The 26,521-nt window shown below is 33.3% G+C and overlaps 4 protein-coding genes across 6 annotated transcripts; 3 read left to right on the plus strand and 1 right to left on the minus strand.

Annotated features, from left to right (window-relative positions):
* Nucleotides 1-650: 650 nt before the first annotated feature.
* On the minus strand, nucleotides 651-14,422 carry LOC122608700 (protein trichome birefringence-like 6). 3 transcript variants are annotated; one of them, XM_043781793.1, is made up of 5 exons: nucleotides 13,763-14,422; nucleotides 13,411-13,603; nucleotides 13,119-13,309; nucleotides 8,400-8,870; nucleotides 651-1,396 (listed from the first exon to the last, which is right to left on the minus strand). In XM_043781793.1, exons 1-5 carry the CDS (start codon nucleotides 14,347-14,349, stop codon nucleotides 1,384-1,386), a joined length of 1,455 nt encoding a protein of 484 aa, XP_043637728.1. In that variant the 5' UTR covers nucleotides 14,350-14,422; the 3' UTR covers nucleotides 651-1,383. The 3 variants fall into 3 exon arrangements, with proteins under 3 accessions (XP_043637728.1, XP_043637726.1, XP_043637727.1); XM_043781791.1 differs by lacking the exon at nucleotides 651-1,396 and adding an exon at nucleotides 1,566-2,121; XM_043781792.1 differs by lacking the exon at nucleotides 651-1,396 and adding an exon at nucleotides 6,951-7,970.
* A 1,259-nt stretch (nucleotides 14,423-15,681) lies between these two features.
* On the plus strand, nucleotides 15,682-16,746 carry LOC122609451 (protein ALP1-like). Its single transcript, XM_043782494.1, has 2 exons — nucleotides 15,682-16,206; nucleotides 16,285-16,746. Exons 1-2 carry the CDS (start codon nucleotides 15,682-15,684, stop codon nucleotides 16,744-16,746), a joined length of 987 nt encoding a protein of 328 aa, XP_043638429.1.
* Nucleotides 16,747-17,194: 448 nt separating this feature from the next.
* Nucleotides 17,195-18,615, plus strand: LOC122609452. Its single transcript, XM_043782495.1, has 2 exons — nucleotides 17,195-17,551; nucleotides 18,478-18,615. Exons 1-2 carry the CDS (start codon nucleotides 17,195-17,197, stop codon nucleotides 18,613-18,615), a joined length of 495 nt encoding a protein of 164 aa, XP_043638430.1.
* Nucleotides 18,616-24,968: 6,353 nt separating this feature from the next.
* Nucleotides 24,969-25,949, plus strand: LOC122609453 (F-box/LRR-repeat protein 12-like). The gene has a single exon (XM_043782497.1). The coding sequence runs from the start codon at nucleotides 24,969-24,971 to the stop codon at nucleotides 25,947-25,949; it is 981 nt and encodes a 326-aa protein (XP_043638432.1).
* Nucleotides 25,950-26,521: the final 572 nt, after the last annotated feature.

Consider the following 26,521-nt stretch of genomic DNA (forward strand, 5'->3'; position numbering starts at 1 on the left):
AAATGACCATCAAAAATACCTATTGAACAGGAAAGAATCATGAAGAACAAGATGACGGTAGAGAGGAATGTGGCTCATCACGCTGCGTTAGCAATGTCAAGAGCTGAAGATTCGTCTAAGAGCAAGAGTGGCTCGGGAAACATGCTTTTATATAGGATGAAAAATCCCGTTGGCATAATACGATCACCTATGGATCAAGGACCAACCATCCATGTAACAGCTACACTTCCAAAGGTTGAGAAGATACCTCGTTATACTACTTGGGTATTTTCGGACAGGTGCTTTATTTCATATTACATTTTCCCCACCTTATTAGTCCTTTTATATGTGATATGTGACTTTCTGTCACATTCTTTAATTGTCTTTGATTAAGATATTCTTTTCAACATGGTACAGAAACCGCAAAATGGCTGAAGATCAATCAGTCATAGGGAAACGCCGTATAGTTCATGACAAATTTGGTGGTAAGGCTGTGGTCGTCAATGATGATAATGAAGAGACTAATACACCAGTCGAAACAAAACATGAATTCTCTGATGGAGAAATGCTTATTATAAGGTAAAATCACCTAAGACAAAAATGGAAACAAAATGAACAAGGTTATAACTTCTTTTCTTGACTATATTTGTATTTTGTTGTTATTTGTTCAAGTTAGCTGTACAACTTTCAAATTTGGCACAATATTAAACAAAGATTTTACTTGCTTATTTTCTTACCTTGAATATATGGTTATATCTGATACATACTATCATCAGTCCAAAAACAAATCTTTGGCTTTAAATGTTATCATATTTGCAGAAAGGTTAGCCAAAAATACGAACCAAGCGATGAAGTTATTAAAACCTTGCAAAAGCACATCGGCGGAACTGCTTCTGAGATCTATGTAAATACGTTGCTCCTCTATATTTTAGTTAGAGACTCGATTTTCTATCATCAAATTCAAATTTTTACTATATTCTCTAGGATTGCATTAGAATATTCTTTCCCTATGATGCAGGAGGCTTTTATGATGCTCAAGGAACAGGATGAAGAAGCACTAAACTCAAATGTGCCTGCTCCCCCAGAGGATAGAGATGACAAGGGCAAGCTTCTGGATAAAAGCCTTGACGGTTGCTTAGATACCTTTAATGCTTTGTTCTGCCGACGATGTTTGGTACTTGTAGTTATTTGTTTTCTCATCTCAGGACTGTTTTACTAGATTTGGCTAACCATATAATCACTCTTTGTAGATATTTGATTGCCGTATTCATGGCATTCACCAGCCTGTAATCACTCCCGTAAGAATTTCCTCCTTTAGAATTGTTAGGAGTGTATATTACTGTTGCTACAGGCTGCACTTGCTAATGTTCATTAGCATCATTGGCAGGCTGAACGATTAAAGCGTCACGTTGAACCTCTGGAAGAAGAAAATGAGGAACCATGCGAAAATCAGTGTTACAAGATAGTATGGCATCTCATTAGACTATTTGATTTTTATTTCCTGTATTAGTGAGTAAGACACACATTTTGCCTGATTTATTTTGGTAGCTAATATATATGCCTAAGGTAAATCAGAAATGGAAAAATCTAAAATAGGGCAGAGTTGCTATGTTGATTATTGCTTGATAATAGTGATGAATGATTATATATATACACACACATATATATATAGGAATGAGTTCAGAAGCAAAGGGTCCATCAAGTGCCAAATGCACCTAGTTTTTATACTTTCACTTTTGCACCTGAGGCACTTACTACATGTGCATCAAAGAGTAAACCAAGGAGCACCAGACTGCAAAAAGTGCAACATCCTTCGCACTTTCTGTGTCACACTTTAACTAGTACCTATATATATCCATTATATCATCGTCTTGTACTCCAAAATATTGTTTTATTTCTTCAAATGATTATTTTATCATAATTCTTCTGACTTGGGTACAGGCAACAGCGAAGTATCCGGAAAGAGGTGGTTCAAGTAACACTAAAACTTCAAACGAAGGTCCATATGAGGGTTTCTCCACTGGCACTGATTTAGGTGAGATTGACGGCATTTTTCAAAGAATACATGGGAATACATGTTTCTTACGATGTTGATTAAAATGCCAAATATGACTATGAGTCTGATGCAGTTGTTCTTTTCTCCTGTGTATTAACAGATTCAGTCAAGGAAAGTAGCAAGCAAGATGTCGTTTGGAGGCATCTTGAGAAAGATCTATACTTGAAGGGACTGGAAATGTATGGAAGAAACAGGTAAATTTCAAGTCTGCTGCCCTTCATTTGTCGTTAAAAGACAAACTATTATGTATAACTTTTTTTTATAAAACGTTATGACTTGCAGTTGCCTTATAACAAGGAACTTAATGAATGGATTGAAATCCTGCATAGAAGTATACAACTATATGAATGAGGGAGGAGCAGAGGTGTCTTCAACTGAAGTTAATCATAAGGTTTTTTATTCAAGTTTGTGTTGGTTGAAGATTCTGGAAACCCATTCACCTCTATATTTATTAGATGTATTTCATAAACTCCGCATATATTAAAATATATATATACCAAAGTCAATTTTTTGTTCCTTGTTCTGTGCTATTTCAGGAGTCAGAAATTATGTCAACGTTAGAATCACTTCAGAAGAAGAATAAAGGAAAGAAAAAATTGTCTCCTGAACATCTACATAAGCAATACAATCCATGTGAATGCAAGTCGGTGTGTGGAAAGGATTGTCCCTGCCTAAGTAATTCTATTTGCTGTGAGAAGTATTGCGGGTATGTAGCAGAATAACTTTATTGATCAAATAAAGTCTAGGATATACATAAATAACACACATATTGGTCCAAAACGATTACTGATTCTGGTGCATAATATGATCTTGTAGATGCCCAAAAGGCTGCAAGAATCGGCATAGGGGATGCTATTGTTTAAAGAATCAGTGCAGAAACAAGCAATGCCCTTGCTTTGCTGCAGAGCGTGAATGTGACCCAGATGTATGTCGAAATTGTTGTGTGAGGTAATATATATGGTTTCCATAAAAGACGGTTCTTAAAGTGTTCTTACCGAATACCCTATTATATAGGAAACTTGTGGAGAACCTTTTCTTGTGTTAGCACAAACCTATTACATTAATAATGCCTTAAATGCACCGTACATTTTGCTTTGGACACTTCTGCACCTTCTAACTCATATATGTTTATTATGTTATCGTTGATTGGCTTTATTTTCATTTACTACATGTGTTACAAAGGATAGAAAGAGAACAAAGAAAACGTCAACTTTGAGATTCATTATTAAGTTTTATGGTCATGGGTGAGCACTAAGTTAAAAAGTATAACAAAGTTGAGTTGTTATCAGCTATGTGATAGTCCCTACGGCTCAATTTGTAAGTAGGCATGGAATGTCAAAGTAACAAACTAATGGGGATTAACGAAAAACTAGAATGACATTGAGATAGAAAAGGTTAATACTTAATAGTAATACCATCTAAAATCAGGTTAGTTAGGGTAGAGTTCCTTAAGAAAGCACTTAAGGGGGCGAAACCAAACAGCTCAAGAGATTAACTATAATTAGTGTCTGTTATGTTTAGGTACGGTGTAATTAAGTCTATACGAAACTCTTCCAAAAGGCTTGTCGTACCCTTAATATTGGAAGCTCGGGAATTGGATGGATATAAATCGAGACTTTTCAAGCTTGAACTCATGAACGAATCATCACTTATAAGCTAGAGATGACTCAACATATTGTCTTTTAAATAATTATAATTATATCAATCAAGTGAAATATTAATGCAAGTAATACCTTTTAGTTTGGCTCAATTATGGGTAACTAAATATACATACACATACATAGAGTAAATATAAGAGATAATACATTTCTAATTTGAATGGTAGGGGTAAAAGTAAGAGTATTTGAATAAAGGAACTCAACTCATAACTTTACTTAAATACCTAAGCTTGAGGTCAAGATTGAGCTTGAGCTTAATTTGACTTGAAAAAATATATGAGAAAATGATACCTAGTTATTGATTCAAGGGATAAGTGCGCCATAATTTAACTAACTATGCACGAAATGTTATAGTGTGCACGAACTAACAAGAACCTCTATTTTATGCACGAGCTTAGCAAATATGTTCAGACGATGTAGCATGGTATACGTGGTAACGTGGCACCCCATATGAGCCGTCATGTGCAGGTTTTTGATTGGTCAACCATAGTTAGCTACATGATTTGAACATATTTATTAAGTTTGTGCATACAATAGAGATCTGGTTAGTTCGTGCACACTATAACACTTCGTGCTTAGTTAGTTACATTATGGTGCGCACTTAACCCTCGATTTAATAATAATGATGTTTATGTACATGTTTCTTACAAGTCATGTTTGCACTTAATATACAAATAAATATCTTATATTAATAATAGACAGCATATAGCATGTAAATATGTGATTTATTATGATATTGTAATTTATATTGCGAAATTCTCAAGCAACTTGTGTAAATAATCCAGCATTTAAGTTTAACCGGTCTAGAACAAAAACAAAGTAGTCATGGTTAAGTAGGTATAGAGAATACATATGGATGTATATGTACAAATGGTGCCTAATAGGTTACATGTGTGGAACAATCTTAGCAAAACCTTTTAGAATCGGGCATTAAACCGAACTCCGGCCTTCGTTATTTATGTCTCTAAATTGGTGCAATATGTGCTTTGTTTAAAAGCTTACTACTTAAAGACAATGGTTCATATAACAACATCACTTATATAATATAAGTTATAACCAAACACATGGGCCACAAAAAAAATCCTTAACCATGTTGCTTAAAAAGTAATATCAAAGGTGTAAACATACATTATGTGCACCAAAGGAAAGAAAATGTATTGTCACTTGCAAATAAGTCATGTAGAGCTAGGAAAAATATAAAATAATAATAAGTGTGTACTTTTAACACCTTAACTTTCTCATATAAACTAAAAAAACATCACCCTGCTTAAACTTATGTTCTTACTACGGTTAAACATATAAGATTTTTTTTGTCAAAGTTATCCGGGAAAAACGAGTCTTTTGACTCAAATGTATGTGGCCTAGCCAGAATTCTCCGGTATCCAATGACTATTTCCTAACCCTTTTCACTAGCCATCCAAAGAAGTTACATAATGAGGACAAACCTAAGACCACTTATGCAAAAATCATGTCATCGGTCCACTAAGCCACCTTAAAAGTGGTCATGTATCTTATGGGTTGTTTATATAGCTACTAATATACTTCGTTGTCACTATAAAGGTTAACTGCTAACTGAGCCACCGGTAAATGCCAAGATAAGTATAGGATTAGTTTTAGGTTTTTGAACTAGCCACAAATTAGGTTGTGTTTATCATGATATCAAACTTAATCGTTATGCCCCTTTAGCATATGCATGTATAAGTTATAAATAGTCACATGTATGAAATTAACTTGACACATGAGTCACTATGTGTGTGTGTGTGTGTGTTTCATGTTGCTTGAAATGTCATATATTTAGCAGACAAGGTTTCAGTTTTATATATATACACAAATATGTTAAGATAACAACGTTCAAATATTTAGATTTTTTATGCATAGTGATATTTTATGCATGCAACATGCATATACATCCTTCAATCTTACTCTCCATCTTCAATCAGCTATGATATCTTAAGAATGAAATAAAAATGTTGTGTACCTATACTATATTCAATCTTATTTTATCTTATATAAATTAAATTTTTAAGATTTTATAGAGTTTCTTTAGATAGGAAAGTTCAACTTTAGGTAACCTAGGCTTAGATTAAATTTAATATATTGTAGTGAGTTTTAGAGATGAAAGTACGATATAGGTAACCTATGCTTCTCAATTGAAAAACTTAGCAATGAGATTGGACAATTGAATATTAAAACAACTATGTTTTATTAATATTAAGATAGTCAAGTAAAGTTACAATCAAAAATCATTTAAGTGTACTAAAAAATAGATAAAAAAAAAAGTTGGTAATTTGTGTATAAAACCAAGCCCCTTTCCTTTTTCAAGTAGCTTTTCGGACTTGAAGCTTTCTTATTGAAAGAAAACCTATGTTTGGGTATGGTGTTCACAAAGGAAAAAAAAGCTTAGCTCCCAAAAGCTTGAAAAACCTCTAAAAATAAGTATGAATCTTGAAAAAGAAAGCCTCTATTGCTAGCTCCAGCTCAAACAACTTTGTCCAAACACGCCCTTAGAGAGCATAAATGTTTCAATATGTATTCATCTTTAATTGAAAGTCTATTGTATATATCTAATTTAAATCATTGATTGTATGAAACTTTCAATACTTGTATCGAATGATATATTTGCGATGTTTTTGCTCACGTGATATATAAGTTACCGTCTAGACATGTTATCACATCAGCCAGAAGGTGAAAAGGGGGGGGGGGGGGGGTGTCCAATAAACAGGAAATTTACCTATTGAATGGAATCATTTTTTTTAAAAAAGGAGTGATTTTGGTGTGGTGTTGATATGTGGATGTTGTCTATTTTACACCTTGATGGAATGGTAATTGCTCCACTAGTAATTGTTAGAGCACGCTTTAAAAAGATGCATCAAGGTGTAAAAAAGTGTCACTTACAACATCCTTCACCTCCTAAATCTCGCCCATGTTAGACATATGTATCAATCATGCCACTTCTCTTAACACGGGTTACGGCTTTCTCCGACATCAAGGTAGATGAATTCGACATATTGGTTCTTGTACATTTCTGTAATCCGTCAAGTACCATTAATTATATGGTCTGGCCTTAATACAGGAACGCATTGGCATCTGAGACATTGCTCAAGGCTAGAATATATCATAATATACAATACATGTTTATTTCTTAGCATAGAATTCCTAATTGGCCTGCAGATTACTATTTACTTCTTGACTACTCATCATTTCCCCTATTTTTGGCTTTGAGATTTGTCATATATTAACTGTAATAATATCTTTTGCATATACATCTACATATGCTTTCAGTTTTGGTAGTGGTGAAGAAGAAGATCAATGTGGTAACATGAGGATTCTTCAAGGACAACATAAAAGAGTGAGGAATATCAACACTCTATTTCCTCAACATTCCTATTTTCCCTTTATAACACTATATTATAGAAAGTTCCATCATGATGTATTTTGTCGTACTCAGATTCTACTGGGAATATCTAGTGTTGCTGGTTGGGGAGCTTTTACATGGGTACTACAAATACGAGCCTCTCTTTTTCTATCTTGTTGAGTTTATCTTGATCTCTTTAAACAAAAGTTTTAACAATTTCTTGTCTATAGGACAACGTCGAGAAAGATGACTATCTGGGAGAGTATACTGGCGAACTCATCTCGCATGAAGAAGCAGATTGGCGAGGCAAACAATATGATCGCAACAACTCATCTTTCCTATTCAACTTGAATGATGAGGCGAGCAATTTTATTTGTTTGTTCATTTGGTTCTGTTTGCAATAGCCTTATTAGTCGATACACATATATTGAAGGTTCTGTTTGCTGCCTACATTTCCTATTGGAAGTTCACGAGTTACTAAACTTAAGATTTGAATCTCACAGTAACTTGTTTATGTGATGCAGTATGTCATTGACGCTAGTCGCATAGGAAACAAACTAAAATTTGCCAACCACTCAGCAAAACCTAACTGTGAACCCAAGGTATACATGTTCTTTCTTTGGTCATAATACACCCAGCTCCAATCTATTTGGTATCTGAAAAAGTCGGTATGTGCAGATAATCAAGGTGAGAGGTGATCATCACGTTGGCATATTTGCCAAACAGCGTATACAAGCTGGTTCAGAGCTCTTCTATGACTACCGTTACCAACCTGAACAAGCACCCTTATGGGCTCGCAACCTCAATGATGCCGATAAAGGCCCTTCCGTTCCTCCTAGCGCTCACTCGAAAAAGCCAGAACCCAATGATCCAGAAGAAGGCCCTTCTGTTCCTCTTCGTGCTTGCTCAAAAAAGCCAGAACCTAATGATCCAGAAAAAGGCCCTTTGGTTCAAGCTCGGTCCAAAAAGCCACCACCTCACCCATAGACACTCTTTTCTTTCTTAGTTTGAGGTCATCTTAGGTTAGGTTGAACTAGTTATCAGTTTGAGAAAGTGTACGCTTTCTTGGATAATTATATTCTTTACTGTTTTTGAGACTACAGTGATACAAGGAACAAAATTGAGTTCTTGTCATTTGCAAGATCTGTACCCTTGTTATCAGCGTATAACTGGCCATTTTAGCTATCAAATGTTTGACATTGAATAATTCTGAGCTAATTATAACTTGCTACATGAGACCAGTCCTACTTGTTCAAAAAAAATGACTATACAGATTGCACCGATTACTAGAGTTACAAACAAAAGATGTAATCATACGTTAAAATGAAAGAAAAAGAGTCATTGTACATACCTGTTTCCAGCTTTACACTGCAGATGAATATACAAGAGCTGATTCCAGATATCTGGAACTCCAGGTAGGCACCAATGGCTGCAATCTTCACCTTTCAAAGCACTACTGCCTTTTCTTCCATAAATTGATGGGTGACCATCAATTCTGTATTCTGATAAAGAAGTTATATTTAATAACTTGACAGGAGTTCTCATTTGCTTAATGATTTCTTCAACAATGAGATTTTTTTCGGGATAGTTATTGATTGTTGCCGTTTGGTTGAGAGGTCTGGAAGCTTCTTTGCAGTGACCACCAGCGTTCCACTCACCTCCTCGGAAATGGGATGGAGCGGAGCTTCTAAACACAACTTGCGTTTTTCTTGGATTAATGTACTTATCGACCCATGATGCCCATGTTAGCATAGATTTCTTGAAAGCCATTGATGCTTCAAGATGAGGCAAAACATTATTTCCTTCCTGATAGTAATTCAACCTGCCACAGTACATGTAGACATTAGAATGTGCTGCAAGGTCTTTGGCAACATAAAGAGAGTGATGAACTCGGTAATATCAACATTCAAATTTATCTAACTTAATGGTTAGATGAAATGATACTAACAAAAGAGATGAGTTGAATGATGTAAACATCATATCATTGTATTCTATGATACATATATAATCATCGAAGTGGAGTAATTGTGTATTAGCTTTGTCTAATTTTCAAAATTTACTTCTTAAAGGTGTTTAAGCGCCTCAAAAGCAACTAAGAAATCCAGTTATAAACAACCTTAAGCATGCTGCAGAACCATGAGAGTTGATCCTACACTAGCGAAGGTGGCATAAATAACCTAAAACTTGGTGTCCGCTTAACCAGAGAGATACACCAGTGGGAACTGGGCTCTTCATTTATTTGCTTATTGTTGGTGATTTTAGTAATTATTTATGTAGTTGTTATTTACCTGAGACCGGGGAGATTTTAAGTTAAGCTCTAATACAGGTAAGGAGGTTCGGATTGAAAACTATATAAGCTGATTTAATTGGCGAGTCAACGAAAAGAAACCTTATGGGCGGTGGTGGGGCAGCAACACGACTCCAAAATGGTATGTATAGATAGAACCAACGAATTTTCCACACCAAAATGCCAAAGGTAATGCCGTAGTGAACATATTGTTTCGCATCAAAAGACACATTGTTTACCAATGGTTGTAAAACGTGCAGCTGTTCATGTTTTATATGTACATAATTTTGGTCTCTAAAAAACACAATTTCTAAATAATTTGTCTATGTGCTCTAGTTTTTCTTGCCAAAAACTTGAGCCTGATTCAGTCTTGTCCGATCGTACATTTCGTGTAACCCTTCGCAAGTGTTGGGTGACTGGGTCGAAAAACTATTATTAAACCCTCTAAAAGTGCATCTAACAAGATTCAGAACTCCATCCAAAACTCCTTAACTCTAACGTATATATTACTATATTAGCAGCTAAATTTTACAACAGTTATGTCTAGGGAAAGAAGGGATATATATATATATATAAAGAGTATAGGATGAAGCTAAGGTTTACACCAAATAAAAAAGAAGAAGATGTGGATTGTCAAGCGAAGAGCACAATCCTTTGTTGCAAGTAAATCAAGGTAAACACCGTACCACCCAAAATACTGATTTGTATTCAACTCATGCATGTTGATTATCAAGACTTAAGAAACAAAGTTATGATTAGATTGTTCAACTCATGTATGAAGATGATATGAGATACACTAACATTTGATCAACGTAATCATCAACAGCTAGAATCATCCGACTTCCATGAAATTTGAAAGCAAGCCTTTTCTTAGGTAGTCCATGAGGGATAACACTTATAGAGGTTTCCAAACAGAAATAGGAACTTGAAATACGAAGGACTCTTAATCACAACAGTCAGGTTACTGGTTGAAAATCACTCTACTCAACATGGATGAAATGCTTGAGGTAAACATGGATTGGTTCATTACAATAGAAAGTTGATAAGCATACTAAGACAATCAAGGGTGGCAGTATATGGAGTTAACACAGGTAATGCCAACTGAACTATTATGGGGTGGAGACAATCGAGCTGTATCTACCGTGGCTAAAAAACAAGACAAGAGTTTTACGCATTACTTGAGACTTCAAGTGAGGAATGAATGTTAAAACCTTCTGAACATGTTTAATATGATGCAATAAACATGTTTTATTAGTAGAATGTCAAATATAAGGAGTTGTGGTTGCTATCTGTGTATTTTGGAAGTGTTTAGTCTTGTAAGGGCATTCAAAATAAGCATAAGCACTTCCAAAATACGCACCTTTGGTGATACTTAAAAAAGTGCCTATTTCAGTGTAGAACAAGCAAAGACTCACATATTTCCTTTCCATCCAAATACTCATAAAGTGCTTACAGCATTTTTTTAACACAATAATCTATAAGCACTTTAAAAAATGCAATCTGATATTTGAGGATTAGCAGGAAGCTTGAAAATGAAGTTTCTACCACAACTTCATATCAAGAATATTGTCGTATAGTTTAATTAAATATGATGATTCCAATGTGTAACACGATTAAGGAAAGAATAAGTATGGTAGGAAAAATGAGACTTCTATGTCAGGTTTAATAAAACTTTAATGCACTTTGAAAAATTTAAGTGAAAACTGTTTATAGGATGAAAAAACCTGTTTCAAAAGTTGAATTACTTGAATCTGACATAAGTCATCTTATAAATGTTTAGTTAGGGCAGAAAATTCATGAAAACTGATATTACGCTCAAACTAGATTTTGTTAGAAGCATAAGATATTGTCATACTGCAGACAATTAAGAGTAATGTAAAGAAACAAAACTCGGAAAGCATCGGAAAAAGTGGAAAGGGAGTTAAAGAGATAACATAACCAGATATGCCATCATAAAGTATCCCTTACTATTGTTTTCTATATTCACAACATTGGTAAACGGTTACTTGCAGCTAGTGCATTATACACACAGTCCTGGCTTGGGTAAAACATGAGATGCATTCTAGAAGGCTATTACTTTGCATATGCCTGTGTATTAGATATATTGCTTACAGATGGCCCTTCGTAACAATGGCCTGTTTGGAACTTCCTAAACTGTCAGATTCAGTTTGCAGTATCATGGTCAAAAAAGACATTTAGGCTGGATCATATATATCTTGTGTATATTTAGTTTAATATATATGTGACGCCATGACGGTGATTTTGATTGCACATGGAGATACAAGTAAAGATTTGAGCCATGCAAATGCGTTATCTTGACCTTTAATTTTTACTTTATTTAGAAATATCCTTCAGTGTTTTTATTCCCGCCCATCATGTACGTTGCATATTATGTAAAAGTAAAACCCCAATCAGAAACACTTCCCACTTCCTTCGTTGACATTAAACGGCGTTTCCTCCTCCCGAACCTCTGGTCACTTCCTTGCAACGCCGAATTCCAAATCATTGATATTCTTACTCACCCTTAGTTAGTAACTCAACGCAAGAGAGCATGCTAATTTACATCAATCTAATAATTTTCATCTTTAAATGGAGTTGTGATATTTAACTATTTTTATCTTAGATGCATAAGTATATGCTACATTTTCTTCAAGTTGGGGACTTTTTAAGTCCATATAATTTTATCTTCATGGATTATGTAATTATTTCTTTAGATAATGTTTTACATTAAAAATTTATAAAATTAAAAAAAATGGACCAAACGGCCAATTCTACTATATAGAATCATTAATATCTTCTAGTCTTTTTTATCTTCATCCTCATTTCATAGGTAGTATCTTATGCTAGAAGTCAAACTGATATGACCTTTCCAGAAATCACTTAAGAATCGAAGAAAGAAACTAATCAACTTGTTGATTATTCTTAAGTGATTCCTGGAAAGATCATCTCACAAACCCAGATCAGAAAGTATCTTCTTACTCTCTTGGTTGACAATTAACGATGTTCCTTCCTCCCACAATCTCTTCCTTGCCGCCGGTGCCTGTCTCAAAAGCACTGTTCTTCCTACAATCCTACTCATCCCTCAGATAAAAAGCCAAATGTTACGATTACATCAAATTGATAATGTTTACCATTGTATGGGGTTGTCATAGTTTCTTATCTTTTATCTTAGATGCATAAGTAGTCAGCTACACGTTAGATTTTCATTAAGGTTGCAGAGATTTATCTCCGCATCGTTTTTGTCCCCACATTATGTATATGTTTCTTTCAAATATTTTAATCACCAATAACTTCTATGATAACATATAATGGCTCAGACTGACAAACAAACCATCTCAGGTTGATCTGGCTGGTTTTTCGAGCATAAACTCAGGCGGTTTGATTAGAAAAATGTCAAACCGAGGTTACTTATTTAAAAGTAAACCAAACCATCCATATTCCTAACAATGTATCTTAGTTTCTACGTGTACATCTAATGAGTCATGAGGTTGATCGAAGCCTCGAAGGGATACGTAATAGGTAAAACAGGACTGGAGGATAATTTACTACAAGACTCGAATGAACTTTTGTTTTTTGTTTACATTAAGCTCTTTGTTTTCGAAGTAGTCGAGACTTTACTAATGCCTCTGTTGTTGCTCTAAACTATGTGATGTGATGACGTATACCAGGGGCTTTACATCCCCTAGAAATCATTTATAGAAATACCCTAACTTCAAACAAATATAGAAACCGAATCTCTCATAACAAATTACTATTACGAGGTTTTAGACAGTGTGAGCTCACCCAGATTTTGTTTTGTAATGGCTCCACCAATGTGCGGTGTTAAAGATTAAAACATCAGCTCCTCTCCATCTAGATGAACCCCTGTCGACAGTATCAATTCTCAAGGTCTGCAAGCGTTTCCTACCCACTCTTGCCTTGCCCTCATGAACCAAAAAATGGGACACGTAAAACTCAACTGTACACTTATAATCCTGAAATTAAAAATCCAAATAGCACAGAACTAGTATCAAAATCACATGTCAAACTCATAAAATTAACAACAAAAAAATTTATTATATCATAAAACAATTACCAAAAATTTGAAGCAATAGTTTCCCTTCTCTTTAGTGATACGCCGGCCATGTGTCTCATAGACCCTCTTTGGATCTTTAATGCCACTCATTAACAAACATAGCATGGACTCCCATTGATTCCTATTGATTGAATCACCAACAAATACTAGTCTCTTTCCTCTAATCAATTCCAACATGCTTGTGGCATTAAATCTATACATATACAACCAACTCATTCAATCAATCAATACTTCAACTATAGTACTCATTCATAATCAATATAATCATTTCAAGTCAAAAAGACTAAAAGGACTAAACATTGAATTAAAAGTATAAATAAAATTTATATGCATATATAATTACAAATAGTACCTAGGGATGTCACAATCATGAGGCTTCCACCTCCACTTCATATAATCTTTATCCAATCTACCATTAGCTTCACAATTAAAACCTTCATCTATAAAAGGACATGAAAAAGCAGTATACAAAGGATAGCTATCATCATATATCCATTCCCCTTTTGTCACATCACACACCTTTTCACCAACTTTTTTTCCATTTGTTTTCTTTAAATCAGATTTATTCACATAATTTGCAACTGAACTATTATTAACATCAAGAACCAAAAAGCTTGTGCCTTTTACAACATCAACATTTTTTGAATCAAGATTTTGAATCTTTTTTTCAAAATCATAAGAAAGTTTGTGCCTTTTTGATGAATTTAAGGATTTGGTAAAATGGGTTTGACTTATGTTGACTTTTTGTACAAAACTAAGAGAGGTGGATTCAATTTGAGTGAACTGAAAACGGGTGTCTTGATTTATGATAAATGGGTCAGACTTGAATACCCAGATGGAAAAAACTGTTAGAAAAATTATTGACAGTGAAATTGTTAATGAAAAAATGAAGAATTTTGTGGGCTTGTAAGAGAAGCTTTTTTGTTTCTCTATAGACATTTTTGGTGAGAGCTTCAAGAAATGAAAGATTACAGAGATAGTTTTTTTCTCTCTCTTTTTGAACGGCAAGATTAAAGAGATAGTGACAGTGAAGAGCAACATAAAAATTTAAGAGGAGTGGTTACATTTTGGGGTTTTTTTTTTAATGAGAAATGATATTCAATATTTATACATCTATAAAAAAATCGGCATTATTTAGTTGTTTCCTGTGAATTAAAATTTATACTTTTGTTGTAGATAGTTAAATACTGTTGTATAAATATCGTTTTCTTTTTTAATTGTTGATTCGTGGGGACACATGTTAAAGTCTTCTTGTTCTTTGCTAAATGATTTTTTTATATTTTTGTTTACTTTTGTTTTCACGACTAATAGTTGAAAGGATCAAGGATCAAGTGAACTTTATAGGTGAAGTTGATAAGATCTTAACCTTTAAATTTAAATCAAGGGTTAAGATTTAAATATAACATTTGAATCTTATGTGTTGTTTGGTACAATGGAATTGAGGCATGAGAAAGGGAAATAGAATCACTTCCTTTGTTTGTTTGAAAAAGAGAATGGAAATACAAGTATACTGTAGCTTTCTCTTTCTCTGTTTTCCTTTCCTTACAAAAAATAAAGAAACAGGGAGAATAGATAGTTTACAAAGCCTGATTCTCTTCTCCTTTTCTAATGTGAATTCAATAAAAGGGATATATATCTAAAAAAAAATATCACCCTCTTCATAACACAATCTATAACCCCATATCAGCATCTTCATAACACAATCTATAACCCCTGGTGAGTTTCTTTTCTTCATCAGTCTTATGATTGCTTTCATCCACAACTATAGTAATTTTTTGCTTATTTTTTCTCTATTTTATTTTAATCTGAAATCTCAAACCCTAAGAAAACCTAATTAATATATTCTTTTCAATTATTAATTTTCAATGCATATTTATATTTTTTTTGTGTTCAAATTGCTATTATATGTGGTGGTTTATATAATTACTACTTGTATTAATATATGTTTAATGATTTTCATATCTTCTCGCCTAATATTGAGCATTTAGATAATGTTTTTCATTACAAGTGATCTCTACGCTGGAAACTTGTTTTAGAAGCCCACTAAGTTGGTTATCCACAAGGAATGATATTTTTATTTTGAGGTGACCGTATATAGTTTTACAACTCGAGGAAATTATCATATTATTCCCTCAATTGATATATATGTTCTTGCATAAGTACTGATGTGAGTTGTTTCTGTTTGCTCCCAGCTTGATGTTTAGTAGTAGCACCCGTTAATACATATGTATATATATCTTATTAAACTTGAATAATCTCTAGATGACAAGAATGCCATTGTCTCAACGGAAAGTCCGAACTAGACACTCTGTTATACTCGCTGCATTAGGAACAACTCAAGTTATGTATTTTGTTGCTCGTTGGTTTCTTCAGTGTGCTCATGCCATGAATCACATCATAGAGTCAAGAACATTGCGTGAGAGGTACTTTGTTAGTTATTACGATAGAGATAAAAATATGAGAAAGATGGTATATCAAAGCGATACAACGAGTATCACAAATATAAGAATGAATATATACGCCTTTAGAAAGCTTTGTGGAATTCTTGAAAGTAGAGGGGGATTAAGTAATAGTAAAAACATAAAAGTGGATGAACAAGTTGCTATGTTCTTACACACACTTGCGCATAATGAAAAAAATAGGATTATTATCAATAGGTTTGAAAGGTCCGGTGAAACTATAAGTCGATATTTCCATATTGTCTTAAATGCGGTTTGTCGACTACATAAAGAGTTCTACAAAACGCCAGTGCCAGTACCAAACGATGAATTAGATGAAAGGTGGAAATGGTTTAAGGTTAGTTAACTATAATCACGTTTTAATAACAATATTGAGTTATCTACGTACTAATATATATATAATTTATATGTGAAGGGTTGCCTAGGAGCATTAGATGGAACATATATACAAGTTAAGGTACCTGCTGCTGATAGAAAACCTTATCGAACACGAAAGGGTGAAATATGTACTAATGTACTTGGTGTTTGTACAAGAGGCCTTCTGTTTACATACGTCTTGGCGGGATGGGAGGGTTCTGCAGCGGATAGTCGAGTGCTTCGAGATGCTATTAGTAGACCAAACGGTCTTAAAGTCACAGAAGGAACCTATTACCTTTGTGATGCCGGTTATATGAATGGAAATGGTTTTTTAAGTCCTTACAGGGGTCAAAGATATCATCTTAATGATTGGAATCGTCCACCTACTACAGCGAAAGAATTATATAATATGCGACACGCGTCGGCAAGAAATGTAATCGAAAGATGTTTTGGGATGATTAAGAATAGATGGAAAATTTTGCGTGATTGTCATTTCCATCCGATAGACTCTATGCCATGAATAATCATCGCTTGTTGTTTGATGCACAATTTTATTCGTACAACCATGGATGAGGACCCTGCTGATTGTGAAGTACCAAGCAATCATGTAGAACCAGCAAAAACTCACGATGATGTTATTAGCACAGTCGAGACTACACACGCATGGAGTGATCACAGAGATAATCTTGCTAATGAGATGTTTAACGAGTGGAATGCAAGACGTGCTCATTTAGCTCAATAGATTCACGTCTTAGATGATAATCTTTTGTATATCTAAGCTATTCCTTGCTGGTTTATGTGTTTTAGTAGTTAATATATATGTAATGATGTATGCATTTTGGCTAAACTAGAATCTTTTGTAAATCTATACTATTCTTTGCTGGTTAATATGATCATATATGGTGCAACCTTTTTTGAAAGTAGATCTTCTTTAGATACTTGTTGTACCCTTTTTTTGTAATGTAGGCATGGCTGAACAAACTATAGTTAAAGGTGCTGGAAGGAACAAAAGACCTTGGACAGTAGAGGAAGATGCAAAGCTGATTGATGCACTTATGGAGTTACATGTATCTGGAAAGTATTCAGGGGCTGATAATGGCTTCAAGCCGGGATATCTTAAAGCTGTACAAAGCCTGTTGGATGTATCTCTTCCTAATGCGGGATTAAAGGCAGACCCTCATATTAAGTCAAGGATGAAGACGTTGAAGTCAAATTTCAGCACTGTGCACGACATGTTAGTCGGCACCAACACAAGTGGCTTCGGTTGGAATTCCAAAACATGTTGTATTGATGCGGAAGACCAAGTCTGGGATGAATATATCAAGGTATACCTTGCTGTAACTCTCCTTCCTATAATTCCTTAGACTCAACTAGCCGACCCACGTTAGAGGTATAAGAAAACTATCATGTTATATACTGATCCAGTACATAAGTTTGTATATATAAGGTGACCATCAGGTTATATTATAACCTGATCCAGAACATTAGAGCTACTGATGCATATACGACCCAAAAACTCATTCATAACAATCCTATTTTAGTTAAATTTACTTAACGAGCTAGTTTAAAAGGTAGCATTTACAGCCACTCTCATACATATATACATATATATGACACATCAGTAGCTCTATAAAATAGGTGAGACTTGTACAACCTACTTGGAGTTTCCTGCAGTCACTAACTACTATAACAGAATGTATATTATATGTAGCTAAGAAATTAGAAATCATGAGTCATGTATCATTTAACCTACTGATTGAAGGAACATATTTAGACACTCTTAGAATTTCCTGCAGTCACTTCTTTACCCACATTGTACCTGTACCTAATGACCCATTTGGACAGTCCTCAAGTCGACTCAAATTGGCTCAACCGATTTCATGGTATAGTAAGTCTAACATTATTATACATATTACTACCAGATTAACCTCCCTTACGATAGCTAAATATATATCACAAGACTAGTATACTCGGCTTGTCAACTACTCTGATTATAACAGAAAGTGATCTGATGTTTATTTGAAACCCCAAACTATGATTTATAACCATTACCAGTACTGTTCCCGGTTATTCATATACGAAACTAAAACTAAGATTATTGAGAATACATGATTAATAGACCAGAGCTGATCACTCCTTCCTCTCTATTCTTTTATTTTTTTTGTCACTTATTTTATAAATAACATTATATTATTATACTAATTTCACGGGTTATTATAGTTAATAATAGAAATTTATTAATTTCTTGTAGTACCACAAAACTGCTGCTTATTTTCGAGGCAAGCCTTTACCATTCTATGAGAAACTTTGTAGCATCTTTGGCAAAGATAGAGCTACGGGATCTCGTGCTGAGGATCTTGGAGATGAAGATATTGGAGATGAGGCATAAGAGACTCCCACTGCAGTTGATTTGGAAGTTCCCATGTCTGGTGGAGATCCAAGTAGCACCGGTAGTAAGCGAAAAAGAAGCAAAAGTGACGACTTTGGTGAAACTTTTAAGGAATGTTCGAGTAACTTGACAGAAAGAATGGAACACTCTTTAGGTATGTTGGGTGACAAACTTGTTGCTAGTGCTGATCAAGCTAATCAAGATATTGCTAATGATATATTGGACGATGTTATTACCGAGATACAAAACTTACAAGGCATTACTACACATCAACGTCTTAGGGGGATGCATGTTATCGGTCGTAATGCAAGTAAAGCTCGTATATTTCTTAGGTCTTCTGAAGGAGATAGGATTACCTATATTCAGATGCTCGGGGATGGGCCTCTTGACTAGGTTAATGTGTTATGGATGCTTCTTTTGAACTAGTTTTTTTTTAACTTAACGGGGTTTATTTCTCTAGTAACTATATAATTTTTTTGGCTATATATAATGTATAGTTGTAAGTAATATAAGTAATGTAGGGATCTTCATGTTATCTAGATGTGCTTTCGTACTATATGACTATGTATTTTGTGGTTGACCAAGCATCATCAAATGGAACAATGTTGGTATTAGTTTGTTTTTTTTTTTTTGCTGTGAAATAATTGTTTGGCTTCATATAACTCATTTCTTACTTGTGTTTGTTGTTTTTAATTTTCTAGAGCAGATAGTTTTTGTTGTTGGTTTATTGCTTGTTTTGTTGGTCACATTTTGGCTACTTGTGTTAATGTTTTGTTGGTCTATACACTAATATATGGGTGAAGTTATGTATAGGTTTATCTTGTTATATGGTATTTTGTCTCTTTTTTCTTCTTTTTTTATCGAACATTTATCAAAAAGTTGAAATATTATGTCGTCGTAGCATACTATCATAGTATCATGTATAATGGATATTTTGAGATAGTAAAAGTGTTAAATTTCTACAAAATAATTTTTTTAAAAAAAAAAATTAATCCATTCACTTGACATAACAAACAAGAGAATCATTCTCTGTTATATTTCTCAAGTTCGATTCTCTGTTCACACCAAACAAGATAATGAACTACACATTTCCATGTTAATTCTCATTCTCTCCTTTTCTATTCTCTATTACATTTTCATCCTCTTTGATTCTCTCCTACCAAACAGCACCTTAAACTTTTATTTCAATCTAAAGGTTCAAAGTTGTTCAACTTCACCTATGAAGTTGATCTAACTTTAGAGGATCTTAATCTAAAAATCCTCTTAAAACATTAAAAATGTTACATGTTATCCACTAATTCACTTTTTTAATTTTGTCCCATGATTTTTACACATGTCATCATCTCATGGTTAAGAGAATTTTTAAGCTATTTAGTTAGAGGATTAATCATTTCTCATTCTCAGGAAGTTTTCTCTAATGCGGGCCCAAACAAGACAATGAATGTTAAACCCTCTTTTGCGAGTAGTCTACACCTTTAAGAAAAGAAAATAATAATAAAAAAAAGATAGATTCTAGTAACATCTTAATTTTTATTTATTTTTAGAGTTAATTGTAAGATTAGTTCATGTGGTTACAATATGGTCCCTTTTTTAGTTCAGTAGCAATGAAAGTCGTTTTCGAGTACACTACATGGTTGGAGATATGAAGATATATATGCTTATAGTGTATTTAATGATAAGAATGAGTATTATCATTTGATGAAAGCGATATAAATACCATTATTCTTTTAGATTTTATATTCATAGTATTAAAGGTTTTACGGTCATTGTACAAGCCATCAATGTGACACGAGGAATGTATAACAACAATAATATGATACTTAGAGGTTGTTCGAGGTTGCTTTTGGAAAGTGATTCTTAAATTATTTCGTTTTAAATTCGTAAATAATCTGTTTTAGGCATTTGGCTAAACATCAATAAAAATCAATTATTTGCGTTTATCTGATCATAAAACGCCAATATAAAAAAAGCAACTCATACCTTAACAAAATGTGAAAACCAAAATACAAGATTTACTTTGTTATTTTACAAAAATACCCTTAAATAAAGTCATAGATGTCTAAAATCAAACACATCGTAGTTTCACAAATTTTTTAATGTTACCTTAATTTGCTTAACATTCTCTCTCTATATCTCATATAACTAAAACATAAGGTTGGGGTACGTTTGACACCCCTTATAATCTTGAAATTATATTTTTCCTTTATAACACTTTACACCTCTTATAAATAAGCTAAAATTGTTTTCTCTATTTCAATCTTTATCTTTTCAAAAGTAAACTTTATTATTAACAAATTATCAAAAGTCTAACTATTACATTTTATAATCACTAAAATTATTTTCTCTATTGCTTGAATTCTTTTTTGTTTTATATCTGTAAAATCACTATCAATATTATTTTTGTATAAATCTACTAAAACAAGTTCATTCTTTTAATATATGAATTTTTTTAAAATTTTAGTAATTATCTAATATCTAAATATTGTAATCATTTTTTTCGTACAAAAAACTATATATTGTGAAAAGTAAAATCCGGCTATAAAACGATTATGATTATAATTCAGATAAAGTTTATTCTTATATATATTTCGATTGTGTTTTAAATTTTTGATATTCATTTTATTATATATGTATGAAAGTGACATTCTTTCATGTATAATCGTATAAGGTTTTTTTTTTCAAAAATGATAATTTATTTATTGATCTGATTTGTTTATGTAGTATAAACAAAACTAAAATTTTAATATAACTAAAAGATGAGGTTGAGGGTACACTTGACACCCTTTATAACCCTTTGAAGTTATATTTTTCCCTTATAACACTTGCACCCCTTATAAATTAACTAAGAAATATTTTTTTCTATTTTCATCTTTATCTTTTTAATAATAAACTTTATTATTAACAAATTATCTAAAGTCCAATCTATTACATTTTATAATCATTAAAAATATTTTTTCTACCGCTTATTATTTTGGTATAAATCTACTAAAACAAGTTAATTTTTTTAATATGATTTTTTCTTAAATTTTAGCAATTATCTAATATCTAAATATTGTAATCATTATTTTCGTACAAAAAACTATATATTATGAAAAGTAAAACCGGCTATAAAACAATTATGGTTATAATTCAGGTAAAGTTTATTCCTATATATATTTTGATTGTGTTTTAAGTTTTTGATATTCATTTTATTATATATGTTTAAAAGTGACATTTTTTCATGTATAATCGTATAAGATTTTTTTCAAGAATGATAATTTATTTATCGATCTGATTTGTTTATGTAGTATAAGCAAAGCTGACATTTTAGTTATTTATGTAATCTTGATAACATTTGCTTTTAGCTATAACTTCAAATTATGCTTTATATTTGATTTTTTTAGATACACATATACTATTTGATTAAATATAAATTTTTACACACATAATTTATATTTATATATATATATATATAGTAATGAGAACCAAGAAGAGGTCGAGAACCGTGAGAACCAAATTTTAGTTAAATGTCATAGGGATAGAATGGTAATTTGATAAATAAGTTGGTAATTTACAAAAAAATAAATAAACATCAACTCCCATTATTTCTCCCCCTGAATCGCTCACCCCTTCATCCATTGAATCTCTCTTCTAGTTCCCACGAGTTACAAGATTTCCCCTCTTTGATATCCATGATTTCATTAATTCACCTACACGATTTATCAGATGTTTTATTTTCGGTATTCTTAAATAAATAAAAAAAGTCAAAATGGATTAAAATAATAATGATATCATAATTCATAGGGAAGAAGATGATTGCTTCGATTCAATGTATGAATCAATTGTTGGTGTTCAAAGCCATGAGATAATTGAAGGTTTTTGCTAATTTTAAATATTCTTTATATTTGTTTTTAAGCCGTATTCATTCATATTTACTATAATGATTTAGTATATTATCATTTTGCACGCTTTCCAAATAATGATATCGATGATGTAGATGACTATAGGTAAGGAAAGGTAAACATTAGGGAGTGTTTGGATATGCTTAATTAAATTATATGTGGTATTGAATAGTCTGAACCAAGTCATCGGCTATGATGAAAAGGATAATAGGATGTGTATTTGCTATTTGAACCAAATCATAATCAGATAATAAGATATTTGAGTGTTTGGCATTTCTCATTAGTTATGTACGAGACTAGGTTTACAGAATTTTCATCGATATCATCATCTGGACACATGTTTTTTTTTTCTTCCTGTTGTTTTTGAACGCTTAAGATTGATATATCATATCCCCTGAACCTATTGAAAATTTTAGGTTAGATACATATGTGTTTATAAGAATTTGTTATAATTATATACAAATATTTTTATTGAGTTTGGGTTTTTCTTATAAGTCGTTATCATACACATGTATTTGAGCCAAAACTTGTTTTAATATATCATAGGACTAAAAGACCCCCTAATTAAAAGTAGAAACTTAATCAGCCATTTTCCGTCCAAATGGTTTGAGGTGTTTGCTAGTTTTTTTTAATTCTAAGTCATCTCATTTGCTTAAATTCACATGCTTAGGGTAACCGTACCCAAGAATTTATGTGACGTGTTTGCTCCCAAAGATGTTAACACCAAAGGTTCAGGAAGCAACACCAAAGGTTCGGGAAGCAATAGTGGCAAAAGATTTATCGGTCCAGATGAGAAGCATGTCAATAAACGTAAATGCCTGATGCACAAGTGCACATATTGTAAAGAGGTTCAAGACAATCACGACATACGTAACTGTGAAGTCAACAAAAGAGATGAAGCTGAAGCCTGGGCTGCAACAAAGAGGGCAAAACAAGGGTAAGGCACACATGTGAATTCGTCATGTAACTTTCATTCACACCTGCTTTCATGCTATTTTGGTTTTATTTTTAAGTTCACGAATTTTGTTTAATTCTTAGTTATAATCTTGTTAAACTAAAACAACTTCCGAGATGCTTCCATTTTATTCACGTCTATTTCATACTCTTGATTTTTGTTTCAGCTTTTGATTTTGTTTCATGATACTCTGATATTTATTATAACTGCTACTTTGACAATATACACGTGTATTTAAAAATCCCAATGTTTGTGTTCCCTTTACTATTATTTCAACCATTTGCATTTACTTTAATCAAATTGAACACAAATACGTACACACTATGTCCATATCTCACTAAAATCTAATCATTTTACAACACTGATTTTTAAAGTGCTACAAACATGTTTAATTCTCAATAAAAACCCAAACTATAAATATCACCATAGTAAATATACAAATGCCAAATATAAATAATGATACAAAAAAAAACGGCAAGTACAACAAAGAGCATAGGCACATAGCAATTGCTACCATCCAATACAGCCCATGTCAAAAACAGCATGAGCCCTCCATGTCCGCACCTGACATGATGCATACGAACCCAATAAACATATGTTTGCAAAGTCAAAAATGTGTTCAGAAAGACATGAATGTACGGTGAACATGTACCTAAGAAAAAACATATGTCCAGATCCGGATGTTGTTTACCAAAAAACTTTTGTAAAGGAAACATGTGTACAATCGGCAAGAAAAAAACATGCGTACTAACTGTGAAGGAAACAAGAATATACTTTTGTTAAGGAAACATGAATATACTAGATGACTTAAGGAAAACATAAAAATAACAGGCGCACAATAACATGGTTGCTATATTTCCATATTTAATGTGTACTAACGGTGAGGAAATAATAATAACATAATATGTTTTTTGCGAATCGACACATATCTACTCATGAAGACAAGAAAAACATGTGTCCATTACATGAAAATACTAAATGACTTCAGGAAAACAAAAAACAGCCCCACAATAAAGTAGGAGATGGATGATAACTTAGCAAAGTTTACTTCTTGTCTTTAGCAAATTGCAAAATCATCTCCAGGCAGGTATTGTATTCCGACAACAACAATTTAAGTGCATACTTCTTTCACAACGTAACTTGGACAACTTTGTTTTCTGTGTTCTCCCTTCAACATCTACTCCACAATCCCACTTTTTGTTGGGAAGCTTAGCAAACTTTGGTAACTTAACTCTAAATGTTATTATTAATTATTATTATACCTTTTACCAAAGACTAGTTTGCATATATATAATAAGCAAATGTATATGGTAATTAATTATTTAGAAAGTATTTGCTGTGATTAGAAAAACCGACTCTAATAAAAGTCATTCTCTATATTCGGGTATAAATACAAATACAATGGGAAGCCCTGAAAGTAGGTTTTTGTGAAAGTCGATCAGTCCAGAGCGGGGACAACATCGTACGTCGTGGTGATCAAGGTATTCGAAAATTTTAATACTACACGTAAAATATACATGGATGATTACTGTAAGAGGAGGAGGGGGATTTGTATGATAAGCATGCTTCCCGATGATTGTTTGTTTCTGGTTTTTGGAAAATTAAAAACCAAAGCCGATCGTGATTCCTTTGGCTTGACATGTCACCGTTTTCTTGATGTCCAAAATTCAAGTCGTAGATGCTTGAGAACTAGTGATAAATGTGAAATATCATCCTCTATGATTGCTAAATTGCTAAACCGTTTTACCCGGTTACAATATCTGGGTGTGTCCACCGGTTGTCGTGACTTTTCAAATTTGATCATAACCAATAAATTGCCAATACACGGTTCTCGCCTGCGCTCTCTTGATCTTTCTAATTGTTTCGATTTCTCCCACTTTGACTTAGTCGATCGTTCTTACAGTTCGATTATAAACGACGCTGTGGTTGCATCCGTTGCTTCTAGTTGTCCTAGCCTGTCTACTATCCGTCTTCATTACTCTTGTGTTACCGATGAAGGAATCAATCATTTGGCGACCAAATTGGGGCGTTCCCTCAAATGGGTGGATATTCTTGGGTGCTCTCAAATAACTGACCTTGGGATTTCTCACCTCACCCGCAACTGTCATCAACTTAGAGCACTCAGAATCACTCAATGCCATAAAATTGCGGGTGCAAGCATCCTTGGGTTACCTCCAACGTTGGTTGCTTTACATGCTGGAGAGTGCGCGTTTGATGCCACGCTTGTTTCTGGAGTACTTGTAAGAAGAAGCGGAGGAGGAGGTTGTTCTCTCGAGTATCTAGATGTTTCTTTTCCTTGGTACAGACATCAAGCCGCAAGCCTTGCTTTTGGATTTCCAGCAACTCTTAAAGTCCTCAATCTCATGTTGTGCTCCCCTGTCACGGATGCCGATGTAATCAACATCTCAAAAGGTTGCCCGTTGTTACAAGAGTGGAACTTATCGGGTTGTAATTTGATTACGCTTCTCGGATGGAAGTCAATCGCATCACGTTGTTGAAATCTGGAAACACTTCACGTCGAATATTGCAAAGGATTTAGAGACGAATCGTTGCTAGCTTTGGGTAAGGGTTGCAGCAGCTGCTTAACCGTGATATACTTGGCAACCGCATTCATCGGAATCAGAGGACTTCGATCTTTTAAGAAACAAAGACCAGATGTGAAGATCATAGATGAAAAATATCCCCGTGGCTTTCGTTTAAAAAATACCAAACGATATATATGATCATACTCGATCATGCACCTCCTTGATGATGTTATCAGGTTTATGGTATTTATTAAACGAAAAATCAAGTTCATGCGCGCACCTCCTAGCTAGCTTGATATATATATATATATATATATATATGAAAAATGTCTCATGCGGCTTTTCAATGGTATGATCATCTTGAATTATATTTATGAAATTATTGTTTTCCATCATCAAACTCTTCTGTTTACAAATGTTTAATATATACTTGGGTACGTATTGATGATGTTAATTAGTTATCAAGTTTTCGATCTGCATTTGTATTCACCCGGTTGTATACTTTTTACCACTTACTCTTGATCGGGTTGATGACTCATTGATAA

The sequence above is a fragment of the Erigeron canadensis genome, chromosome 7 (genome assembly GCF_010389155.1).
Source record: "Erigeron canadensis isolate Cc75 chromosome 7, C_canadensis_v1, whole genome shotgun sequence".
NCBI lineage: Eukaryota > Viridiplantae > Streptophyta > Magnoliopsida > Asterales > Asteraceae > Erigeron > Erigeron canadensis.